The sequence below is a fragment of the Aptenodytes patagonicus genome, chromosome Z (genome assembly GCF_965638725.1).
Source record: "Aptenodytes patagonicus chromosome Z, bAptPat1.pri.cur, whole genome shotgun sequence".
NCBI lineage: Eukaryota > Metazoa > Chordata > Aves > Sphenisciformes > Spheniscidae > Aptenodytes > Aptenodytes patagonicus.
The window spans coordinates 65,524,775-65,551,510 of record NC_134982.1 but is presented as its reverse complement, the minus strand read 5'-3'; the positions used below and the strand labels follow the sequence as shown (position 1 = coordinate 65,551,510).

General features: G+C 40.5%; 1 protein-coding gene across 3 annotated transcripts in view; it reads left to right on the top strand.

The window, feature by feature from the left end:
* EPB41L4A (erythrocyte membrane protein band 4.1 like 4A) overlaps positions 1–26,736 on the top strand; it is a 138,883-nt gene that overhangs the window by 100,417 nt on the left and 11,730 nt on the right. The window contains exons 13-18 of one of the 3 annotated variants that reach the window (XM_076361776.1): positions 5,303–5,384; positions 9,635–9,718; positions 12,221–12,334; positions 14,183–14,230; positions 18,320–18,397; positions 23,621–23,740. In XM_076361776.1, coding sequence (XP_076217891.1) covers positions 5,303–5,384; positions 9,635–9,718; positions 12,221–12,334; positions 14,183–14,230; positions 18,320–18,397; positions 23,621–23,740 — 526 coding nt within the window. The remainder of the gene's footprint in view (positions 1–5,302; positions 5,385–9,634; positions 9,719–12,220; positions 12,335–14,182; positions 14,231–18,319; positions 18,398–23,620; positions 23,741–26,736) is intronic. The other 2 variants (XM_076361779.1, XM_076361777.1) reach the window with 2 other exon arrangements.

Below are 26,736 nucleotides of genomic sequence, written 5' to 3'. Positions count from 1 at the left end.
ATGTGTTTTTAATGTTTTTTTTTCTGTCACCTGAAGGTAGAGGTTAGCTGTCTTTTGTAGAGCTGAGCGACTAATAATGTTTCTTTGTCTTGTTGGTCCATTAAGCGTGCTAAAGTCATTAGGACTGCAGCCGTTTGGTGAACTCTGGGTTAGGAGTTGGAGTAGATGCCAAGACAATGATAGAAAATATTTACTTTTATGGTTTCAGTAAAAATACTTGTGCTTTAAGAGAGGGATTGAAGGAGACGATACGGTGAACAGAGAGAAACTATCTTTCTTGTGTAAAAGCCACTGCCATTGACTGATTCCCCTGATAGGATAGACAGTGTAGACAGTTTGGCTTTAGCATAGCAGATTATTTTCCTAATAATCCAGATTACAGTGGTTTAAAATGCAGTAACCTCCCTTTTGTCACTTGCTTAATGCATTTCATATCTCAGTTGTTCTAGGGCTAATGGAAAAATCAGACCAGGAAACTTCAATGGCTATGCAATCAGTGTTTCTATACTAGTGGATTTTTTTTTCTGGCGTGTGTTTAGGTTGGCGTTCAAGTTGGTGTTCAGTTGGAGAAGGGTTTTTTTGTTTTGTTCTGTAACGTCTTATATGTGAGATGTGCGTAGCTTGTTTCGTTTGCTTATTCTCCCCTTTTCATTTCAGCTGAGAGAGAGTTAGAGTGCCATTTTGTTCTGGTTGCAAATCATAAACATAGAACAGGATCTCTCATTATTCTGTCTTACCCTCTTAGGGCAAGACTGATAACGTTCAGCTTTCGCAACAGTGCGTAGGGTGAAGGCGTTCATTATTCATTTGGCTGAACGCTGCACGCAAAAAGCTCCTTGGGAACATCCTCTCTGGGCAAACATTGATGTGACCAGACCTGTTGCTGTGGGTCTGAGTTTATTCAGCAGTGGAAAATACATTGCTTAGGGTTTATTGTTGTTTGGTAGCTGAGGACTTGATTTGTCCCTGCCTTGCATGCTGGGTAGTTGTATAAACTAGTGTAAAGTAAGTGCTGCCATTCTGATTAAAAGGCAGGTGGAGAATCGGGAGTGGGTATTAACATTACAGTACTGTCTGTATTATAATAGTCTGTAAGCAATCACAGGCAGCCATAGTCCCTGCGCTGACTAACTTACATATTACCACAGACACCTATCATTACCCTGCTTCGCCAGCTTCAGTCATGGTAGCTAGAACTGTTGGTCTGGCACATTCAAAGTCATGAAACTTTTCAAAGAAAGTTGTGAGATTTGGTTTCAAAGTTAAATTTTAGAAAATGAATCTTGGGGTAATTTTATCTATTTAATTATTTATTTACTTTGCGCTTTACACTTTAAAGTTTATTTTAAATCCTATGTTTTGTAAAAGGATGGATGTGACCGCATCTGCATTTCGCGCATGTGGTGTGAGATGCACAAACCCTTGAGGCTACAGGTTTGGAAACTAAACATTATCACAGAGTAGACTATGCTAGTGTAGACATATGGAAGTCCATTCATTTTTTACAGGCTCTTAGTAACACACAGTGCAAAGCATGAGCTCTTACTGCATGTTTTCCTTCTGATGACACTATCTTCTGCTCTCATTAATAGATTTAAATACAAACACTACTTCCAGATAAAGTCAGTGAAATGGCTTTTGTTGATAAGAAACAGGCATGACAAGCTTTAGCTTGCCAGGCTCCTGAGGCTTTGGCCATTTGAGTTTTTAGAAATGTAAGTCTATTTCAATTGAATGTACAAATCAAGATGGCTGTAAAAGGGAATCAAAGTGTGTGCATTAACCTCATTGGAAAAGTTTGGTGCAGTGAATGCTGACAGTAACTTATCTAACAAAAGGTAAACAACCAGAAAAACCTGCTACAAGTGAGATATTCAAGATTTCTGGCTATCTAAGGTATTTTTGAGAGGCCTATTACCTTGGCATGCAAGAAACGGTATAGATAAGTTATTGCAATGGGGTTAGTGCTTGGACAGTTTTTCTGGAGTCTATTCTTTTATATTAGGGGTACTTTATCATACAGAGGTGTATGTTGGCAGAACAGTACTGTATTTAGTAAAAGATACACGAGGTGGAACATACTTAAAGAGAATTATTACAGTTTCTGTAAGTGTGGACAGAAAGCTCCTGATTAAGCTAGTTATTTGTACAAAAGAATTGTACAAAAGCAAGAGCTTTTTTTTTTAAAAAGCAAAGCAAAGGTCCTCATTGTGGGCAGCGGTGGAGTCAAACACGGCTAATATGAGGTCTTGTCTCAGTAGAAACCTATTTTGCATTTCTGGGTGGATTCTGCCTCTGTGTGACAGTCACTGGTATGTTGTCTTTTCTTTGGTTTTCCCTCAACTAAGTACTTGGTAAAATAGTAGAGTGGTAACCAGGGAACTCAACAGTGAGAAGGAGCTGCTGCTTTTGTAAGGGTTTACTAGTACTGGCTGCTCCAAAAGCTGCGGTGCCCCATGTAGGCTCTGCAGCACCAGCCTTCGTGCAGGGCACTCAGGGAGTTGCAAAGGCATCACAGACATTCTGCACTTGGGTGGACTGGCTCTGCATCGCATAAACCCCCATCACCTGACACCCAGAGACGACTGGGTGTCAGCAGAATGGTAAAGGCTATTGCCAAACTTAGCAAAGGATCAATTCTGGAGGTGGCTATTACTTTTACAGGACTTGACCCTTGGCAATTTTTCTGGCAGTTGTTTCATAGCTATGACATGTTTTAGAGCATGAGTTTGTATTGCTCCATCAAGTTATGAGCTTGGGCTCAAGTAATGAGCTGAGGGGCATAATTGGAAGCTACCTCCCTTACACAGTAATATGTGAAGTACTGAAATTATTTCCTTTGAAAAAGTCATATCTTTGCTGATTTCAATACTTCTGTGGGCCAAATTACTATAGGGGGTTATTTTATCTTATGTATTTGATGGCCTAGCAAGGGCAAGTTAAATGTATCTGCATGCAAAAAAATATGGTCAGAAACCCTGAGATATCCTTGTAGTTTAACACTTTGACCTACTTCATTTTCATTTCGCTACCAGTACCTTCCTTAAAGGTGGGAAATTTCTGTTTCCTGTTCTTATGCGATGTCATCTTTATTTATTTGTGATTTTTGACTGTAGGCATCCTTCTCTTTTTAGAGGTCAGAGGAAGAATTTTTGTAGCAGTCTTCTATGGCCTTAATGAAGATTGCGGATTCTTTTTCTGATCATTTTCTCATCCACATTAATCCAAGAAAGTTTTTTGTTCAGTAATTCTGTCTTTTTACCAAGCAGGTCATAGCAGCAGTGTAGCTGTTGCTTCATTCTTGAAAACAGAAAATAACTGTATGGGCAGATGTGCAGTGCTTCAGAAAGTCTGGAGAATTGGTTGTCTCTTATTGTATAAAATAGAGGATTCATTCAGAATGCCAAAACTTTACTTTCCTTTCTGTCTGTGAATCTGTGCCCATTCTGCATTTCCTTCTTCAGAATATTCCAAATTTTTCCTAGTGCTTATGCTTGCATAAACAACAAAAAGTGCTTTGAAGGAGCAAATATTGTACAAGACAGGACCCAGGCTGCTGCCCTCCCCTGCCAGGCATTAGTCTGAAAAACTAAGGAGAGAAGTAAACTCCATCATTAAAAGTGAAGGTCAAACATGTAAAGGGCTTGGCTGAGTTGCTTAAGCAAAGGCGACTAATGCCACTTGAGACCCTCTGCAGCATATGAGGCATCTGCAGAAGACTAGCAGATTTAACCTGTAGGAGAGGCAATTGATGGCCAGACAAGATGCCTTAGGATATCTCAAGTATTTTTGTTGAAGTAGAGGAGAGTCCAGAGACTTCGTGTGCCAAAGGGGTGGCAAGGAAAGTTGAGGGAGATTGTGGAGAAATTCTCTGAGATTGTGGAGAAAGCTTATAATGCAAAATCTCGCCACAGCTTAATTTAAGACATTACATTTTAGTTTTAGCCAAACAAAAAGGCTTTGTGTTTGTACTACTATATTAACAAGACCATGATGCTGTTGCTTGTGCCCAGAGGCCATAGTATTTTCTTGTTAGCAGTCTTATAGGTTTCAGTCAATCTGTTTCATTATCTTCAATGAACACGCTCAGAATCCTGTCCAGAGCTGATGTACATGATCAGTGATGTTGCTTTGTTGTTTTACTTAACATATGTTTCTGGAGGTGATAACAGTTTTGTAAGAAATTACTGAAATTGCCGGTTAGATAGAAAGAGAATGTGTGAACTGAAGAAAAATTACAGATTAATAGTAATAGCACAGTATGGAAACTAAAATTATAGCACCAGTAGGAACAAACCTGTCTTGATGTTTTAGACATTACTATGTACCAAGCTGAACAGAACACTTCTTTTTTTGTTCATGATACTGAGCTGTATACATCTGTAGAGCATAATTTTATCACGCCACTTTGACATTAACCCAGTATGAAATACCCAGATTCCCTTGGCCCTCAGTGCTTCTAAATCATGAATATACAAATCTGTTTCTTTAAAGCCTGTTATATGGGGGCTCAAAAAGAGTGGGAGGTGAATGTTCCTCCTGCTTCTTCGGGTTCCTTTTCATGGCTCAGGTGGGGACTTAAGTTGCCAACAGTGCGAAAAGTGCAGGATCAAAATGGAAAGAGTATTCGGCACAAAATTGGAAACTAGGCAGATAACTTTCAAATATTGGCCAAAAGTTTCTGACTCATTGAAACTGATCCTCAGCTGTCTCTGTCAGAGTATTACTCTTTATTGTCTCTATTTACATTATTAGTTTTCTAATCCATTGATTTACAGTTACTATTTTCCTGGTCATAACTTAGGATATATTAGCGTTGTGTTGCACTGTGTTGCTACATCAATTTGAAATGGTTTCTTAGAACAAACATACTAATCTTGCTTTACCATCTAATCTAACGATTGTTTCAGAGGCCATAGTTATTACATTGGAGATTCCCAGGTTTTTTCATACCCTGTATTCTCCTCACACCTTCCTTCTCATTGATGACTGAGAGGGAATTCACTTTTGGTGGCAATGGCATAGTATCCCTGTGAGAACAGCAGCTTCAAACTCCTCTGTCTCATGTGGAAGGGTAATGAATGTCCCCCATGTTAAACTTTCTTGTGACGTGGTATAACTAGAAATAAGGATAAGACATAAAAGTGTGATCCTTATACACCCTTAGCAAGTAGAGCATGCACCAGATGTCTTGTGTATCCTTTTATCTTTCATGCTGCACTGTGTTCAGTAGGTGATTATGCTGAATAGGTGTGCAAGCATATATGCTACAGGACTGTTCTGTTTGTGGTTTTTTTTTCAGGATCTAAGAACATGAGCCAGATTACAACAAATGGGGAAAATGAAGGAACTACCAAAATTATTGCACCTTCCCCTGTGAAAAGGTACGTAGACCAGCAGTTCCCTTCCAGCTTTTAAGAGATTGTGTATTGCATTGGATAGAGGAACACATTTAGTAATCATTAGTAACAGTTCAGCCTTCCCTTAAGTGTAGGACCGTCTGATTTTCTGTTGACAAAGGTCAGAGAGTGTTGCCCAATAATTCATTTTAACAAACCCTGATCTTCTGAGGAGCCTGGAACAGGTGTTCCAGGTGACACAGACTTTGGAAACCCATGGATCGGGACAAGTTAATGGGAAGGCAAACAGTCTCAGTTTTAAATACGAAAAAAACAGATAATGACCCAAGGGGCATTGGTCAGGATAGTCCTGTGAAGTCCTATGTGTCTCTCCCCTGGGAGCTGTGGGCTGGCTGGCAGGGCCCTCAGGGCATGTGTCTTCTGCCTCTGCACAGGGCAAGCTGTGCTTGGGATGTGTGGGCAGGGAAGAGCTGGGCATGGCCTCTCTTCCAGCAGTGCTGTTAATGTTGCAGTCCATTACCTGTTACACCGGTAAATCCAGAACAAAACTCATGAGTGTTTGTGCCTGATCCTTAGGAGCAGTGAATTGCCAGGGCTCCTCTGGATTTGCGTGGTCTGCTGTGTTTATCAGTGCTAAAGTGCACATCTCTGGTTATTAGGCATATTTGAGAGAAAGAGGTGAGGCTCAAAGGGATTTACATCCCCACCCTTAATTTTAGGTGGAATTTGGGTGCCTGAATCAAAAAAGAGTGATCTGACAAAACAATGAGTCAAAAACTCGGCACCTAACTCTTTTGCTTAGTTGCCTGAATGTCTGCCTCTGCATGCCCAACTACCCTGACAGTTTTTTTTGAGCTGAGCACCTCTGGCCTTATAGCTCCATTGAAGCTGTGGGCTTCACATACTAGGTATCTGGATTGACCTCTGAAAAAGGGTCTAAAAGATTTACTGCAAATACGTGGTGGATAGTGTTTCCTATTGCCTAATATTTAGAACAGTTGCCCCAAAAAAGAAGAGCTGAGTTTAATTGCTTCCTCAGTTTGAGGGAAATTTAATCAAATATTCTAGCCCTTAGAAAATAATACTAATCATGGGTTAAAAGAAAGTTTATGATTTTGCCACTTGGTCATGCTGAAGCTAGGCCACTGAGCAGAAAACAATACGAAGGTATATAAACAGCTGAAGGGAAGGTGCAAAGAGGACGGAGCCAGGTTCTTTTCAGTGGTGGCCCGTGACAGGACCAGAGGCAATGGGCACACACTGAAACACGGGAGGTTCCCTCTGAACATCAGGAAACGCTTTTTCACTGTGAGGGTGACTGAGCACTGGCACAGGTTGCCCAGAGTGCTGGTGGAGTCTCCATCTTTGGAGATATATTCAAAAGTCATGTGGACATGGTCCTGGGCATCCGTCTCTAAGTGGCCCTGCTGGAGCAGGGGCTTTGACCAGATGACCTCCAGAGGACCCTGCCAACCTCAACCATTCTGTCATTCTGTGATTTGTTAGGAGAGCGAAAGGTACAAAGCAAGAGGTACCCTTATTCCATAGTGCAGAGATGATTGTATTGGGAAGGGATAGGAGCGCTTCACTACAGCTTGTGCTCCAAATGCTGTGTATAAATTTTTAGCAACGAACTGTTAAAAAGAAATGAATAGGCAGGTTGTAGACCAAGAACCAAAATAAGGGGCTCTCAACACAGCAGCTTCAACATTTTTGAGTTTAGTTTCTTACCTTGACAGTTTAAAAGCAATTCACAGGCAGACTCTCACTGACTCACAGTTTTAAATAGTGTTAGTCACTTCCAGCAAAAAAGTGTTGGAAGTTGTTTTTCTTGCATGTTTTCTATTTAGAAATTTATTTGTTTTTCTCTGTGACTCTGCACATGTAAAACACCTTTCAGGTCTTCCAGGCTTAGTATGCGTGAAAGGCAGCACACATACTTTGTGAAGCATTTACGGTTTGGTAGTTTATTCCATCCTATATAATCCTCACATTAATTGTCAGTCATGCTTGCAAAGCATCTTTCAGCAGCTCTTACAAGCTGATTTTTTGTAGTTTAACATTTCATTCACTGTTGAGATACATAGTTGGTCACTTCTGCATACGTGGTATAAATTCAAGGTAAACCATAAAAATCCCCAACAACAGTAATCTCACATGAAATTCAGATCCTAACCTTTTGAAATACTTCAAATGAACTTAGTCCTTTTTGCAGCTGCATTCCTGGAGACAATACCAGTATCTGAAGAGCCGCCATGCTGTAGCTCTCTAGCTGTAAAGTGTGTGTCTGCTCTGAATGAATAATGACTTAGGAATCTAATGCAGTGATTTCACACCCCAAGATCATTTCTCTCTCTCTCTCCCTTTTTTAAGATTTGAGAACATTATTCAAATTTCTTTTAAGCCCAACTTCAATCTAAGTATTGTTCAGTAGTTTATGCTGTGCAAAAACAATTGTTTTTTTCACTAGAGGACTGAAACATATTTACCTGAGTTACTTGCTTGGTCTGTAGTAAGCACATATTTTTAAGCCTGGGAATAGATTTTATGCACGTATGAGTCAATAATTAATAGGTGCAGTATTAAGAAAATGATTTACCTGATAAAGTGTAATCTAATTTCTTTTCCTGCTGACTTACTGTAGCTTTGCATTTTGTTCACTATGTGAGAATTAAATGATTAACTCAGTGACCTGTAGTAACCAAAGGCTGAGGTTAAAAGTGGATTAGTGAGTTAAGTAGCCACGATTCCTTCATAAAGCCAAGTCTGTTAGCTCCTGCTCTGGGCAAAGAACTCTGGCTTATGTCCTCCTCTCTGTAAGCATCTGTAAAGCTTTTTTTTTTCCTGCTTAAGTTGCACTTTGGAAAGATACATGGTACTAATGCTTGTATTGGGTTGCTGTCAGTAATACTTCTTGAAGAGCTTAGTGGAAGTCAATGTGGCTGTCTAGTTCTGTATCAGGTGAACTGCTTGTTTATGTAGAAAGCGAGCTCTAGAGATAGTGATGCAGGAAAAGCATGACTAGCCATTGGCGAGAAGAGGGGTGCAAAAGCATGCTCCAACTGGAAGCCACCTTGCAGCACTTGGAGTGGCACTGAGCAGGCTATCTAGGAGCATTAATGGGTTGGAAGTTGTGAAACCTGACACTGTGAGAATGGTAGGAATAGGAAGAATTGGAGTATCTGCTGTTTTCCCCCCTGTCTCCTGTAGGTACGATGGGAGACTGGTTACAAACACTGATATATCTCTTAAGTCAGGTGGCTATCTTGACTGTCCTGGTACTTAACCTTGCAGCAGTCAGTGAAGACAGCTCTTTCACATTGTCAGATCTATGCTCAGTGTCTAGCAAAAAGAAAACATAAGGGGTTACTGGGGAAGGAATGAGAAGACTATGCTACTTTGAACCTGTGGTCTGTCAAGTTTTGAATAGTTATCACCCCTGCCTTCGTTGCTCCCATCTTAAAGAAGGTACTGTAGACCTGGAAAAATGATAGAGAAGTATGATAAGGATAATCAGAGGTATGTGGTGACTCCTATACTGGGAGAGATTAAATAGTCTGTGATTCTTTCACTTGGAAAAGAGATGAGACAGTCGTTAAAAATGTCTAAAAAAAAATTATTGGGTGGAGTTTGTGATTAGGGAACCATCATTCACAGGGCCTTTTTTCTTTCTATAAGCACAGAACTAGTGAGGCACACAGGGTGGAAGTTTTGAAACAAAATGAAATAATTGTTTGTGCTGTAGTTAAATACTGGAGCACACTGCTATCACGCACTATTTATGCCAAAAATTAAAAAATGTTCATGAGGTATTTGAGTAAATCCATAGAAGAAAGCTCCATCAAGTGTTATGTAGAATAAAAAGCAGATAAAGCCTCTGGTTCAATAATCTGTTAACTGCATATTGTGGAAGACTGTGAGAGCATATTGTATATTTGCCCTATTGTTAGACTTTTTGCCTAAGCACCTGTTCTCGTTTATTCTGAGGCAAGATTGACCTTTTTTCTGACTCACTGCAGCCATAATTATGAGCTAGTAGAGCTGATTTTCAAATCTTGTTTTTTTTCCTTCCAATCTCTCTTTCTAGGAAAGATTCTTCAACATAGCAGCTGTTTGCTCTCTTTCACATAGCAGGCAAATAGCTATATGCCAGGGTGGGTCTCTGTAATGACTGTATGCCTTTAAGATTAATTTCTAAGAGGTCAGGGGGAGAGAACATGTGATCTGTACACTATGGGTTTAAAAAAAATATATATATCTGTACTTCTATTTAGCTTTAAAAAGATGAAAAATGAAAACAGTCCAGAAACCCAAAGAAGTAAAACAAGCGCACCATGGGAGGAAAATGGCCCGCAGAGGTAAGGCGAGGCATGATGTCCTAGGTATTGTGCAATGGTAAATATCATGCCATGGCAATAGGTTGAAGGATGTTGATATACTATATTAATGTATTAACAGGGTCACAATAAATCTGTATTGCATATAATGGTCCTGTCATGGGTAAATAATCAGTTAAAAATTAGGAAAGTAGGTGTAGGAGGAAGTGGTCTGTGGATGAGAGCTTTCCACAGAGATCTGTTCATAGACCTCTGCTATTGAGTCAAAGACCTGGAAAAAGGGTGATAAGGTTTGGTGATGGGACAGAATTGTTTAGGATAGTGAGAGTGAAAGTTGTCTGTGAAGAGTGGCAGAAAGACCCCTAAGGTATGAGTGACAAGTCATTAGATGGTGGATGATGTTGAGTAAGTGTAAAGAGAGGCACATGGGGGCGAAAAAATAACCGTAGATTTCTGAGTAAAATGAGGTGCTGTGGAGTTATGATGAATAACTTCATGGAAACATCAACTATGTAGCAGTCAGAAAAACAATTAGCAATTGTTAGGAAAGCAAGAGAACAGCATTATGCCATTACATAAATTTGTGGATCACATACTTGCTCCATGAATTGTGAGTGCAGTTCTGATGTCCTTATCTCAGGAAAAGGAAAAGGCTTTGAGAGGGGCAGCAAGGGTAATCAAGGGTGTGAATGGCTGTGCAGGAAACCTGTACAAGGACCATAGGCCAGGCAGGACTCTTTCTGCAGCCTGGGAAAGAGATAATTTCAGGGGATGTGGTCTAGAAAATCACGAGTAGTACAGAGAAAGGAAAAAGAGATCAGGATTGTATTTTTCCAGCATAAGAACTTGGGATCTGTTGATGAAGCTGTTGGAGGTGGTTTAAAAGCATTGAGAAAGGCAGCAAGCAGTGCCTCACCTTGAGTAGGAGACCTGTAGTCTTCCTTTAGAAGGGATGCTGGAAGTTAGTGGATTCCTGGGAGAAGGTGGTTGAGTCATGGAAGAGAAACCCCCGAGGGCTTCTGAAGACAGCTGTAGAGCAATTGGCTCAGTAAGTCCCCTGGACTGGTGATAGTGGGGGATTGAACGAGCACTGGGGAGCTGTCATATGTATTCAACTTCTTGCTTCCTGTAGGTAGTTGCTTATGGCCACTGTTGGAAACAGGCCACTGAACTAGACGGCACATTAAGTGTAATCCAGTACAGTCCTGCTTTTGTGTGATCATTCAGATCTACACATGGTGTGTCTTTCGGGGCACCATGATGATTTACCCTGTGTGCTTCTGTAAACATCAAGAGTTTTCAGAGTAAGGACAAAGCAGTGTGCAAATATTCTCTTGCTATGATAGATGTTTATTTGTGAGTTTTAAAGAAGAAGTGGTGTCAGCTTGTCACATTATGGCTCCAGTGTTAAAATTGCTCTCAGAATAGCAGGAAGTTTGATGCCCCAGCAGCCAAAGAATGGTAGGATTGAGTTTTTGCAAGTCCATCTGTTCTAGAGGACTGCACAGTTTCAGACACATAAGCCTACTGTATGCTGCACAGAGGCTTTCACAGCTTCCAATAATAATTCTCATTGAGATGAACTGTGGCAACTTCTCAACCGTGCAGAGCAGTGCTGTCATCGGCAGTCTGCAGAAGCGGGTGAAGAAGAATATAACCAATTTGAAGGCCAGCGGGTTTTAGGAAAGCAGAAAGAAATGCCTTAACTGGAATTTGATGAGAATATCATATTTACCACACAGTTATTGTGAAAAGGGCTAAGTAATGTTAGATAAAGATGTGTGGTTGAGTTTAGCATCCTTCCTCCACAAAGTCGTGGAACATCAGTCCCACCATCACCACCTTAGAGTGATATGTACTCCATTGCAGGCTCCGTTACACTGTTGCAACAGGTTCTTACACTTCTGTAGGAAGGTATCACAGGATAATCTATACAGGCATTTGATAGTCTACATCTAATTCAGTAACAACCCAACCCATTGGGTCCCACCCAGGCTTAAGTACATAACCTGAAGTTTGAAACACCTCCAGAGCATTTGCAGAGGGTTGCGTGGATGAACATCAGAGAGCTAAAATTGTTTCACATTAACTCTGTGATGAAGATGTGTGTCGCGACAGTAACACTGTTTTCATACTTACATCCATGGAAAACATAAAGAATAGAGGTGCACTTGAATGCCTAGCTCTGGGTTGGTTAACTCATACTAAAGCACAGAAATTTTATCATGCTAAAAGAATATGTATATACTTGGTTCTACATTTTGTAAGCTTAGAGCTGTTGGCTTGGCAATGCTAAGGGGTCTCTCTCCTACATTTTCAAGGTTCAGTGTAAAATATTTATTGTTGGAAAGCAGTACCACCTGTATTTACATAGCACACACGCACACACATACATGTATAGCTGAATATGTATGTAAGTGTATGTGTGAGCCTTCTCATTTTTGTAGGCTGAATCTCAGTTAGCTGGTCTAACTCTCCTGGAAGTTTTAAAGCCAACTGTTTGCTCTTCCTTTTTAACCCTAGTGGGCTGTATAATTCTCCCAGTGACCGCAATAAATCACCAAAGTTTCCTTACTCTCGGCGACGAAACCCGTCAGGTGGCAGCGAGAATGAGTCTGGGCAGCCAGTCCGGAGGAGGTAAGAGCCCCGGGGTTAATTACTGTTAGCTTCTCACAGTAGAAAGCTTGAGGTCCCGCATGCTCTGTGTTCAGTAAAGGCTCTTGGAGACGCAACTGGGTTCTGGGAAAAGGGGTACTCTAGGGGCCAGTTGTTAGTCCAAAAAAACCCTGAGCAACAATACCAGATCTGCTTTCAGAAAGGAAGCTTTGGTCAGGCTTTTTGCTTGTGTGCTCTTCTGGGTACTAGGAAAATAGTGTTAAAAATATAAGAAATTGCATTATTGGCACGTGCAAGATCCTTTCAGTTGCTGCAGCTATTTTTCCCTTGCGAAGCAAAGGACTGATGGATGTTGCTTGCTCGACAGTGAGCTTGTAATACAAAGCAGTGTTTTGCTTTAAATACATTGCTTTGCTTTAAGTACAACAAAGATTAAATGAATGAGCCATAAAGCTGTCTTCAACACTCCCATGTGTGAATTACTTTACATTAGAGAGGATGCCAGCAAAAATACAACTATGAGATACTTAATATGTTTTTAATGGGTACATGCTGAATTGAGTAACTTAGAGAAGTAAAATTAAATGGATGGAGGTTCTGTGCTGTGTGTCCTGGAGTATGTCCAAAATGCGAATTACAGGGACAGTTCTGAAGTGATACAGTTTTGAGAGACTACATGTTACCTAGGATGATTTGTCCTGCTGAGAAGCTGCTTTCATCACTAAGGTACCCTGGTGCTGTGATCTGCTGTGAAATATAGACAAGCATAGCTACTGTGCCATATTCATCGCAGTCTTCTAGGACTGCCTTGAGATCCTGCACTTTGGAGTTACATCTCCTTCTGACATCTCTGAAGTGATTACCTGTTTGGCTTTCAAAGCCAGGGTTTGCAAAGGAATCTTTGAAGACACAGCTGTATCTATGAGGAAATGTGGTTAGATGTGGAGCTTTTATATTTGTCAAGTTTCTGAGCTGCTCCAGACCTTTAATCTGCTATTAGCTGTCTAGAACAGGAGCGAAGAAACTCACCCATGGTGTATGCTTAAGTGATCTCATGCCTGAGTTAAAGTAAATCAGTGTAGCTCTCCCTAAGTCAATAGAGTTATGTTGATTTACCCTGTTGGATAGAGCCCTTGTAAGTGTTAATAGCAATGTGTTTCCTGAATGGGTTTTCTGTTCATTGCTAGCTTAGTTGTCAGAAGGACTTGTTGGGCTCTGTAAAAACCAAGGAATAGAGATGTGCAGTGCAAAACTGTCTTGTACCAAGAAAAGAACGTTTGTGCACTATGCAGTAGAAAATTTTTTGAGATGCGAAGTGTTTCTCATCTGGGATTTGCGTTTGGCTGATATACTCAGTGGAGAGGTGGTCATGCCAACAGCAAGTTTTCTCTTGGGCCACCACACCAACAAAATGTTTTTAAAAGTCTTATCTCATATGTGAGACTGTGAAGACTGACAATAGTAGGTAGATTCTAACCTAATTATGTCTTCCTGAATCTTGGTTTTATTCATGCACTTTCCTTTTTCAACTGTTTAATAACAATAGCCGTGTTGTTTATGTACTTTTTACTGGAACTGAGAGGAAAACATCAGGCTTTGCTATGCTGGAAACAGTAGGAAACTCTAAAGGCTAGCATACCATGCCTAACCTTGCAAGTCAGGGGTTTCCAATGAGAGCTTGAATGGGATCATACCTTTGTGACTTATTGTAGAGGTGTCCTGAAAAGTTTAAAACAAGCACATGCCCTTTTTTATCTGCCTTAAATCATATTGGAAAAAAACCTTTGTAAAGTTTTTTCTCTTTTTAAAAGTTGGGAGTTTTTTTGTATTTGTGTATGGTATTTCATTAAAACTTCCTTAATGTCACAGGAAAAATCAAAACAGTGGTGAAGATTCAGATTTAAAGCAAAGGAGAAGGTAAATATATAACCTATAGCAGCCATGAAACGATAGCGAAGGTACTGATCATATTTTAGTTCCCTGCATCCCCTCCCTTCCTTCCTTCTCCTCCATCTTCTTAAATGTTTAAAAGCCTTGTTGTGTTCCGCCCATTTAATTTTTTCTTTCCTATCTTAACTTTTGCTAAAACGCTCTGTAGCATAACCTCATCACAGCACAGATTCCTACAAGCTACCTTGCACATTGTTACTACACCATGCTAGAAGCAGTTTGTGGAAGTTTACTAAATGCTTGTCTGCAACTTGAAAGTCAATTCCAGAAGTTTTAGCTTTTGGATTTTGCATCTGCAGATTTTGTTTTGAGTTCTCCAGCCTCCCAGTCCACTTTTAATTAATCTGTTCTGAAAGCAAGCGCGCTATCATTTGAGATTAGTTGTCCTGCAAAAGGTAGGTGCAGAGGCATATGCAACTTCTTACGGTCTTGCACATTTTTTACTGAATTTTTTTCTTAAGCTTTTTTTTTTCCTGTACAGTCTTGACTAGTTGTCACATTTGCAAATAAAATGCTGGTGTGAATTTGGGTGTGCCCTTCAACAACTTCAGCTTTTGACAGATTTTTGCATCTGGAGTTCTCTAGTGCCACATCTGCCTGCCATGACTCTGTGCTGTGCTTCTCCTCGCTCCTGTGCTCCTGCCCTGGCTGCTGGAAGAAGGAGACAGCACAGTGCATTTCAACGTCAGAGTCTCTTGAAGCTTGTGAAGGAGAGGAGGCACTCCCAGGATCTGATTCACTGCTGCAGTATGGGAAAGGAGCTCTGGCAGAGATACAGGCATCTCAGGGACAATCACAGGAAGTCAGGGAAAGTGCTCATGTACTTTGCACCTATTATAAGATAACAGATTATTTTTCTGAAGGATGTTACCATTACAAGCTCCCAGTGATAGTCCCATGGTGGATGTCCAGCACATAAAACTGAGAGGATTTAGTTAGGCATCTCAGGTGGAAAACGCCAGTGCTCAGAAGGGACCTCTTCCCAAAGGCTGTGCCTGCTGTATTACATTACAAAGCTATAGGTTTGTTATTGTATATTGGAATAGACCTTTTCCACTTCCTCACAGTTTTCCTAGTTTTCTCTCATTTTAATCAGAAAAGGACTGCACCAGAATATGAGCCTTCTCTGTCAACTGTTTCTCTGAAATACCAAATCCTGCAACCCACCCCATCCCCCAAGCCCCTTCCTGGGCTGTATTTGTTCTGTCTCTCTTGCCAAACTGACTATGCATTCTTTCTTGCTCCTTGTGTCAGACCATATAGATATACCACCTGCAAAATATCAAATATATTGCATGACCAAGAAAACATGAGAAAAGGATGAAAGGTGCTTTGTAATTGTCAGAGGTCAGGATGATCTCATGTGTTCTTGCACCTGACTTAGGAAACCACCTTTGTTTCCATTTTTTGGTATTTTATTCAGTTCAGTAAAAGCTGATGTTTAATATTCAGTAACAGATAATATTCTGACAGCCAGCATGAGCAGCTGCCACTCAGCTGACAGTTCAGCAGCCCTGCTGTCTCCCCGCAAGTGCTTTCCTGACAGGGAACACAAGGTAATTTGATGTGCAGTATCCATAAGGTGGATCAGATTTCCATTCCTGAAAAGCTAGAGAAAGGCATATCTTGAATTTGAGCAAATAGGATGTTTTATCTCACACTTCTCCTGCCATGGTGCGATTTTTCTGCCTTGGTACCTTATGGGATAAATTGCTTAAATCAGAGTAAGAAAATACTTTAAATGCTGAGAAATGTAAAAGAACAGAGTCGTTCCGATGACCTGGAAATGTGAAAGAACAGTGTTGCTTGCATGATCTACTAATGTTGAGATTCAAGATCAGTGGAATATTTATTAAACATCTAATAAGATTTTTGGGGAAAAAAGGTATGCTTTTGGACATGTAAGGTCTGCTGCAGTTCTGGGACATTTATTGCTCTGAATTCTCTGAATGTGCTTGACCCAATATCTTTTGGACACCATCTTTTAATCTTCCTTCTTCCTTTGGGGTTACATATTTCTGCAGTAACATACATCTTTCTTATCCCCACTTTCAGCTTCACCCAGAAATGTGTATTTTTACCTGGGAAACTGGCTATCCTGAGCCTCGCAATGGCTTTAAATTATGAACCATGAAATTTGGGGATAGGGAGAGGTTTCTGCTTCTCCTCTGAGGAAATTTCACTTTTCCAAGCCTACTCCCTACAGACAAGCTGGGTTGAACTGATTTTCCTAGGCTTTGGTTATTCTATTATTCTAAAACATTTCTGTTTGAATGGGAGCTATCTGAGTTAATGATTTCCTAGTTTGGGAGAGGGGGGAGACCAGACTCAATAGACTGTGAGGCAATTAATGACACGGCAATTTGATAAAACCAACCATAATTCATTGGTATTATGGGCAAATTCATGGGATTCTCAGACGTGACAGAAGGACATCTATAACAGTGTCCTAGTTTCAGAGAAAGAGGGTAGAGTGATGTGTCCCTGACCAGATAGGACACTCAGGGGGGTCTGTGCTGCAGCTATTCTGTTCACTAGGAAGTCTCTCTCATCTGCTGTCATCCTGTTTGGGCTCTTCTCCCTAAACTGTTAGAACATGCCGTGAGCAGGTGCTTGTCAATAGCCTTCAACCTTGTCATGAAATGCTTCCCCTTACCTGTTACCTATACCTAATGAACTGCCTTCACTCAGCTTGTTTGAGGTGTGGTTGAACAAATCTGTTCTCTTATGAAAGTGGCTCATCAAAGAGTAAAAGAAAAGCCAGGAGGCACAAGAAAGTATGTGTCTCTGCCAGCAGCATCAGGAGTCATCCCCTTATATCTCCTATTTCAGGCCCAGAGACCTCAGAAGAAAATTTCTGTTTTCCATTGCAGCAAAATCATCACTGATTCTAACTCCTGATATCCTAAATCTTTCTAGGCCAACTCATGTTAATATTGGTCAACTTTCCCCACTAATCGGCTGGGCTGTCAGTGCCGCAGAGAAATGTGTCTTTCTTTGGAGTCATTCAGAGACCATCATCACACTGAAGAATGGTCCAGACCAGGTTTTGATGAGAGTGCCATTTTTTAGGACCTAGCCCAGTGGTACAGTAACAGAGTCCTAGTTTCTAGGACCAGAGCCCTGACAGCTGATCTGTCTGCTCCAGAATGTTGACTGGTGGCAATCAAGGATTTAAGGATCTCAGATAGTAGTGGCCAAGCACTTCTCTCTACTGATTGGAATTTGCCTGTAGGTAGGCATATGCCCATTTTCTTCTTGAAGTTCAGCATCAGCCTGTTCCACCAGTCTTTTTCAGTAATAAATAATCAGAGCCATAAATGTCACCTTACCATTCGAAGCTTCACAGTCAGAGGTGATACGGAAGTAACTGCTTTATTTCCTTTTCCTCACGTGTTGCACCATCTTTGTAGCTGTACATCGGGTCATCCCAAAGCTGTGCCGATACACACACCTGCCAACGTGTATACTTCAGCCTTTCTGTATTTGTAAAGATCAGCAGAATCACAGTGTTAGTGGTGTTTCTTCCATACTGCCTGACACTTGAAAAATGATATGAACTTACTAGAAGCCAGATGGAAGTTGAGGTGAATAGAAAAAGACAGATTTGGTGAGCATTTTGTTTTGCCTGCAAAACCAGAATTAGTGTGTTGTTGGGTGTCCCACAGTATGCAAGAAGAGCCAGAATGCATACAGTTTAAAGACAAAACATTTCACATCTCAAAGAAACATTTCACTGTGGCATATACACAAAGAATGCTGAGAGATAAAATAAAATAAAACAAACAAACAAAAATGCAGTGCAATGATTCAAAAGGAAAATAGCACTCACCTGACACTGCACTCTGGGTGCACTACCTTCGAAGCAGTTATTCCCAATCAATTAATGAGAAAAAGACAGTATGACTTTCAGGTGTACACAAGCCTTCTACAGTCTTTTAATTCTGATTTTCCTAGTAATGTCTTTGCAGTGTTGTTCATTCCTTCTTTGGAACTTCAGTACTTCAGATGTTAGTAGATTAATTCACCTTGAGATGTTGCTTTTCTCCTCTCCAGATCACGGTCTCGCTGTAACACCAGCAGTGGCAGTGAATCAGAAAATTCCAACAGAGAGCATCGGAAAAAGAGAAACAGGTGACCTTTACATATTTTAGACATAGAGACATGAAACACAAACAAACGGAGATGGACTTTCTGAGATAATCCTAGTAAGAAGGAATCTAACATGTTTTATATGTGTACAGTCCTCCTGAGGCAGCTTAAGGTCCTTTTTTGAATAAGAGGAGAGATAATTGCCAAAATACATATATGTCATAGGTGTGTGCAATGAATGCATAGCCTCCTGTTGCTTGAGAACTCATTAATGAACGGCAAGATCAAATATGGGGCATATTTACAAAAGACTTGCAATATTAATGCAAATAAAGTGGATAATGGTGATGACAGGATATTCACAGCATATACTTCAATACCTCAAAAATTTCAAGTGCAGAATTTTAGCAGAAAATAAGCTTTTGAGGAGAATAGTTAAAATATTTTAATGGACCTGAAACTTGGTGTTGTTTTTAAATGCATGCATTTAATTGTATAAATATTTTTATTTTCCAAAATGTAAGGTGTGGGCTTAAACCCAAAATGTATACAGCGTCAGCTTTTAATAGGACAACAGTAGTTAATATCAAGTGATGTTAGCAAGTTTTGGTTTTTATATTCTATTTTTCTTGTTGCTGATATGAAAAAGTTAACATAATAACTGATTTATTGTAGCAAAAAAAATCCTTTAAAACTGCAACTTTTACGTTGCACTTGAGATAACAGCATTTAAGAGTTATTTATGAAAATGTATTTTTAAAAAGCACATGGAATTGCTTCATATTGCATAAACAGAGCATAAGAGAACTGTCACTGGACAAAAGAGGAATTGTTTACGACAAATTTTCTAAGAAGCAGTCTGCAAAAGTTGCCATAGTTTCCTGTTGTCTCACATGCAGTACTATGAGTGATAAATGATTTTCAGATATTTGGAAGCTCTTAGAAATAATTAGATGCTAGATGGTGCTGCAGAAGTATGTAGTATAATAATATTTTAAGCATGACTTGCAGTAGTTAAAGAGATGCTGAAAAATCATTGTGACATTCAAGTGGGCTGGTATAAGCATAGCTGAGCCATGAGATTTCTTTGGAGTTTATTTAAATCAGAGCACAGTCTTGTGAGATACTTGGCTAACAATAACCTAGTGTGCATGGAAGATTTGTTTTCCAGGTGAGCTCTGAAGTTTGAATGAAATGCTGAGTATAGTTTCAGTGATCAGTAGGTAAATGGTATTTTGTATCCCTTTCTCTTAGAACACTCTTGCCAGTTTTTTTCTCTTGTGAAACTTCTTGTTCAGGGTGCTCCACAAGCAAGTGAAGGAAATTAGAGACTGACCACAAGAATGTTTTTAAGAGCTTCTTGCAATATAAAGATTGAATTGTAAGAAGGATTAAGTACTGCTTATCATTTTCTGAAGAATAAAAGGGCCTTTACCAACCCTTCCTCACCTCATGGAAAAGTGCTTAAAATTAAAATGAAGAAAAATCAATTTGTGTGGATGGTTTTTATGTTTTTCACATTTTCAGAAATGTAAGATACATCAAAAATGTTAATATTGCAGCATCTCCTAGATGGTGACTTGAAATCAGACCAGATCGAAAGTCATTATCAGTGTTAAAGTAAACAAGTACTAAATGAGCTGGAGGTCTGAGACTTGTTCGTTGTCGTCAGGTGCAGGAAAACCACTAGTCATAATGAATTTCTGCATTTTGTTAGCAGCCACAGCAGGAATATAATAAGCTGAAAGGGCACAGGCACTGAATAGCTTTCCTGTTAGCACAGGTAAGCCAGCTCTGACAGGGTTAAATGGGACAATATAATGAGGCTTGCAACTGCTGTTACTCAAGTTTTACCTGTTGCATAGGTTAATACTAATTTGTCTCCCAGCACAATAATCAAGTCCCTGGCACAAGGAGACACAAAGTTGTATTGTTTTATTGGAATAAAATGACCGAATACTCACATTACCCAAAAGAATCTGATTCTGATCATAGAAGAGTAGGATTTATTGTTCACATGAGAATAGATCACTGTGAACTATTTGTCAGATGAAAACAAATTATCAGAGAAAAACAGAAATGCAGATGAGAACTTCTGAAGGTAAAACACTGGAAGAAGGTTAGGGAGAAACTCTTTCCTTGATCTAAATCAGTCTTTGAGGTTTCACTCCATCATATGAATGTTTTATCCTAAGCAGACGTTCATAGGAAATCAAAGAAGAACCTATGATGAGCATGTTTCAATCATAGAAGAAACCTGTTTGCTTTTTTTAATGCTGTGGTCAAAATTTATTGTGTGGATAAAAATATATTAAACTAGTAGACAACGTGTACTGGAGCATAGTTTTCTACTTGACTCTACTTAGAAGATCCATCTGATTAGAATCATAGAATGACTGAATGGTTGAGGCTGGCAGGGTCCTCTGGAGGTCATCTGGTCCAACCCACCTGCTCAAGCAGGGCTACCTAGAGCCAGTTGCCCAGAACCATTCCCAGATGGCTCTTCAGTATCTCCAAGGATGGAGACTCTACCACCACTCTGGGCAACCTGTGCCAGCGCTTGGTCATCCTCACAGTGAAAAAGTGTTTCCTGATGTTCAGAGGGAACATCCTGTGTTTCAGGCCCATTGCCTCTGGTCCTGTCACTGGGCACCACTGAAAAGAGCCTGGCTCCGTCCTCTTTGCACCCTCCCTGCAGGTATTTATATACATTGATGAGATCCTCCTGAGCCTTCTCTTCCCCAGGCTGAAGAGTCCCAGATCTCTCAGCCTTTCCTCCTAGGAGAGATGCTCCAGTCCCTTCATCATCTCGGTGGCCCTTTGCTGGACTCTCTCCAGTACGTCCATGTCTCTCTTGTACTGGGGAGCCCAGCACTAGACCCAGCACTCCAGGTTTGGCCTCACCAGTGCTGAGTAGAGAGGGGAAGGATCACCTCCCTCGACCTGCTGGAAATAATTTGCCTAATGCAGCCCAGGATACCATTGGCCACCTTTGCTGCAAGGGCATGTTGCTGGCTCGTCTTCAACTTGGCATCCACTGGGATGCCCGGGTCCTTTTCTGCAAAGCTGCTTTCCAGCTGGGCAGCCCCCAGCCTGTACTGGTGCCTGGGGTTGTTCCTTCCCAGGCGCTGGACTTTGCACTTCTTGTTGAACTGCATGAGGTTCTTGTCAGCCCATTTCTCCTGCCTGTCGTGGTTTGAATGAATTAAAAATTCATTCATTTTGAATGAAGTATCAAGAATCAAGTCTTCAGAGTTGCTTAAGAGAATTTATCATTGCATAAACGTAGCTTGCTATCATATCACCTGAAATGGGGAAAGAACATCTCTAAGTCAACAGATGAGTGATGATTTGCTAAGGACTGTGCTTGCCATGCAGCAGTAGATGCTAATCTACTAGATTTGTAGAATGGACTGGAGCAGAAATGATGTGTTTACTCCCTTCATGAGAGGTCATTCATGGTTGGAGTGGGAGTGTGGCTTCAAATACAGAGGTGCAGGATCTCATGTGCTCTGTGCTGGAGTATGGACCTCGTGCTCTGCTTCATTGTGTGGGTTTCCTGAGAAGAATGAGAAGCTCTCAGTTATTTTATGGCAAGCATCCGAATGCCTCCTTCAGAGCACAGCTGTCTACTTGACCTGTTAGGAGTTGTTTGGGAGAGACGGGGCGAGGTACTGGCAAGTGGGCAGACCCACCACCCACGGCAGCAGCGCTCGTCTGGCAGCTCCGTGTCTTCTTTTTGTGCAATTGACTGCCGTATGTGCGAGGCAGTTGATAGTGTTTATACCATGTGGGATGATTACTGTCTCCACAAAGTGGATTATTCGGGATGAAAATCACAATTCATTACTTGTTGCTCTGTGAGTTCTTCTACAAAATCCTTAGATAGAAGTTTATGTTAATCCCTGTCACCAGATTACAGGTTTAAAAAGACTTGCTTAGAAATCAAAACCTGATGTTGTGGTCTTCTCCGGATGCTCGGTGCCATTTGGTAGAGTTGTAGCCATTTACAGTAGTTGGGGATCCAGCTCAAAATACATTACACATGTGAGAGAAGATCTGATTAAAGGAAAAGCATCAGCCTGCGTAGCTAGTTTAGCCTGATACAATTAAAAACTCAAGGAGAAAGGTACATCTGTAGTGAAGAGCAACAACAGCATGCTTTGCATTTCCTATCAGTCACGTCTCCAGTGTAATCCCTTTATCTCTGTTGGCTTGTTTGTTTGTTTTACCTGTCAATCTTCCCATTTTTTGTTAAGCTCCTCTGGTTTCTTCAGTATGCCAGTTGTACCATCCTATCAGAGAATCCACTCTTGGAGTGATATTTTCCAGGGTTCTGTCTAAATCTGGGCTGAATTTTAAATTCACTGTTGTGACCAAGCATATCCGTTTGTTCCACCTTAGCATATCATCACACCACTCATATCTGCAACCCCAAAACTGTGAAGCGTCTGTAGAACTTCGAATGGCCAAACACTGGCAGGTTGCCCTGGCTACCCTGGGTGGTTGCGTCATCACAGACTTACTTCAGCCTACTAACAAACATGGTGAATTTATAGGATTTTGACATTTGGTTTAATCTGTACTACATTCCAATAACAGATTCATGGATTTTAAAAAAAACAACCAAAAATGCAGAAATAAAAAATACATGTTGTTTAGAAGCACATAAGCAGAGACAGGGGTAGAAACCACAGGGTGTGGCGCAGAAGGGGTGACAATGGCGGGATTATATGTGTCTGGGGCAGCCGGGGAGATCTGCATGCATCCTGGGCTTTGTTGCAGGTCAGAGTGAAGGGATCATTTCCTCTGAGCAGGAACTCACCAAGGGCATCCCTGGGGGATTTTCCCTGGATCCTAGGAAGGTGCGTGCTGCAACAAAGTATTTGGAAAAGTTGTAGAGTGTTGTATCATGATGTTGGGCTTACACTTGCTGTAGATGAGGTAGACTTGAACACTTAAGCAGGGAAAAAATTCTAGATGTTTGGCTTGGGCTGGGAAGACAAATTGAATTCAATTTGTAGTCCTGTTTTTAAAGGGTCATCTCATTTTTCTGTTTCTAAATAGCAAATCTGTGAGTTTTCTTTGATACAGATTTTTACATTTTAATATAGTTTGGGAACATTACTTAAAATTTAGCAAGATAAAAAAATTAAGTATTGCATTGCAGGAGCTGGATTTTTGTGGGGAAGAAAATACCCCATTGCTTCTCAGAGCATCCTGTGTCAGAGACCTCAGACTAAACTCCCAGTACTTCTTTTGCAGATTACGGCAAGAGAATGACATGGTTGACTCGGCTCCTCAGTGGGAAGCTGTACTACGGCGACAAAAGGAGAAAAACCAGGCGGATCCAAACTACCGGCGATCCAGGCACAGATCTCGATCGTATGTAACCCTTACCCTCTTTGACGGGAAAACTAAGGCTGCTGTAGCATGTTAAAAAGCAGGAGGCATGGTGATGGCTGTCAGCTGCTGAGGACCAGAGACTTTCACGTGGCATGTTCTCACATTAGCAGATTTGTCTTTGTGGTCAAACTCCCTTCGTATAGTGATTTGAATTTCAGGGTACAAATGGCACAGGAAGGGCTTTGTAATAGGGCTTGTCAGGAGCTCTCTCCATCACCTTGGATGGAGTCCTGGATGGTTTTGTGGCTCATTGAATATTAGCTCTGTAATGAGGACAGTGATTCATCTCTTCTGGGCAGCATGTCTGTGAAAACATTCAGATTTTGTGTGATAGGGGCAGGCATTTTTGTGAAATGCGTGCACACTTGTTAATCGTATAATGTCTGCGGTGTTGTTCCAGATGAGACCAGCTATTGATGTCTCCATGTCAAATTACCACTGGCAAGCAGCAGTCAGTGATTTATTGCATCCCGATGTCAGGATTTCCATGATGGAGCCGTGCTGCCAGGCAGTGCCATTCCTGCTGACAGCCGGTTTTGACATGGTGAAGTTGTGAGCTTCTAAAATTAATTTTCTCAAACTAATGAAAATGCTGATTTCTTTTAATTTATATTTTTCTTTTAATGGCATGTTTTTGGGGTATAGACACACTGTTTTGTATTGTGTTTGTGTCCAGCCTAATCTGCCATCCAAGCAACCGTCCAAAGCAGCGCCAGCATCAGTGTGCCTGGCAGGCAGGGCAGGGCAGGGCAGGGCAAGGCAGGGCAGGGCAGGGCAGGGCCGGGGGTGTTGAAGAGTGCCAGCAGAGCAGCTGTGAGGCACTGGGAGAGAAGGCAGGAGAGAGCAGTCTTTGAAGCTGTATCCCCACCCTCACTGCCTGGCTAAAATGGATGAGTTGTTCGGCCCTGATGCTGATGGTGTAATGTGTGGCCTCTGTAACACACTTACATAGATACTTCCCATTAATGTCTTTTCTTAAATTTACCTTTCATGTTAAGACTTGCCAAGAGAAATTGTATAGTGCCTTAAATGATTATTCCATTCATACCGATTGAAACTGTAATCTGCACTGACGTTTCCGGTATTAAAATCCACTTAAGTTCTGTTTTCGGTTGCCCGTGTTGCTAGAACTCATTTCTGTCTCCAGTTTCATAGTGTACAGTTTTCATTCTTTTATGAGAAATAGAATTTGCCATGAAAATTCCAAATGTTGGAATTTCTACTTTAACTGGCTTTGTACAGACTTGTCCACTTTCAGCTGCACAAAAGTCAAATGTTATTAAGTGTAATTACACAATGATATATGACTAAAAATCAGGAATATTAAAGCTCACTTGTATGGAATCCACAAAATATAGCTGATTAAGTTTGATTTACATTTTTTTACTATATACAGAAAGTGCTGTAAACTAGGAAATGTACTCAGTTAATAATGGTTAGATTAAATTTATAGCCAACTTTTCTCTTTTCCCATAGGCCCAGTAAATTTCATTGCTTGGACAGCTCGGGCTCCCTCTTGTGGCTGATTTAACTTACGAAATGGCTTTTATTTTCCAGCACAGTGACATTCTGAGTTGTATTTTATTTAAATTACTATTAGCAAAAAACATAAACTTGTAGCATCTTACTTAATAAGGAACGGTCCCAGAGGAAGCAAAGAAATGAGTAAATCCTGAAGGTTTTGGATGGCTTCTCATTTCTTTTCCCTATTGTGTTAGTGATGAAAATATTCCTCTTTTTTGTCTCACTCTTCAGTTTAAAAAAGCAAAAGCAAAGCAGTGAAATAAGCCCAAACCTCCCAAGTATGGCAGAGATCCTTCATATATGCAGGCAGGAACTAAAAAAAGTAAAATGGGGATTCCTTTCAAAGTGCTTTAAAAAAAGTTTAGTAAAAGGCATCTAACTGTTAACCTGCAGTAGGTAATAAGAGCATTTATTTAATTTAGTTTGGCTCAGTTGTTTGCTTACATGACTGGATGTGGGTCAGAGGCAGAGGAAACATGTGATTCCCTAGGGTGTAGGGTATGGTTGTTTTTGTTTTTTAAATCTGGTCATATGGTAATTTCAATTTGCACATTTAACAATTGATACAAAACCTTCATTTTAGTAGAACAGATAAGTCTTTCACATTAAGTTCCTTATTGCAGTCAGCTTAACTAGAGGTTCACTTTGGAAGCGTGAAGTAATGGCTGAAATATTTGTTACTGTGCTTGGCACAGTGCATTTCATTTGTTTGATAATGAGTAATATTAATCATTGGTGGTGGTGGGGTGGTGTCTCCTTGGTCTCAGGAATAAAAATATTTGACAAGAATTTGACCTTTCTTTCTCCTAAAGGAATCAGCAAATAGAGAGAGCTCCCAATTCTAGTTCTGCAGGGTTTATTTTCAAGAGTTCATGTAAAACATCTGTGTAGCCAAAGGGCTTTTTTTAATTAAGAAGAATGGCCATTAAAATTCCATGGCTATTTAAATTTACCATTTGTGACTCAAACTGAAATATTAATAAGGGTGCAGATGCAGACACAAAAAATAATGTAGACCTTATTAATGTGTAGAGTGGTTCGAGCCTGTGAAAACAAAATAAAAATAAACAAAAAACCCCTGGAGACTCATCACTTACGGGGAATTCCCATTAGGTTTCTTGTGCGTTAGACAATCTGATTAGCGTACAAATTGTCCAGAAGCTATTGATTCAGATGCTGCAATAGGACAATCTGAGTATACATTATATGTCAAAACTGTGAGTTCTAAAACAATTCACAGTAAAAAGATGAAAACAAAGTGAAAGAGGGATTGTGATCTGGCTTTAAAGATTTAATTGAAGGATTGCTTTGTTGTGGGCTGTTAAGAGCTATACAAACATGAGTTTCCTATGCAGTATATGCAATACCTACATTTCACCTTAACAAGACCTTTCTTTTTGTAAGCTTTTCTTCATTTTGCCTTCAAAGGAAGCAGAAACAGGCCTTTGGAA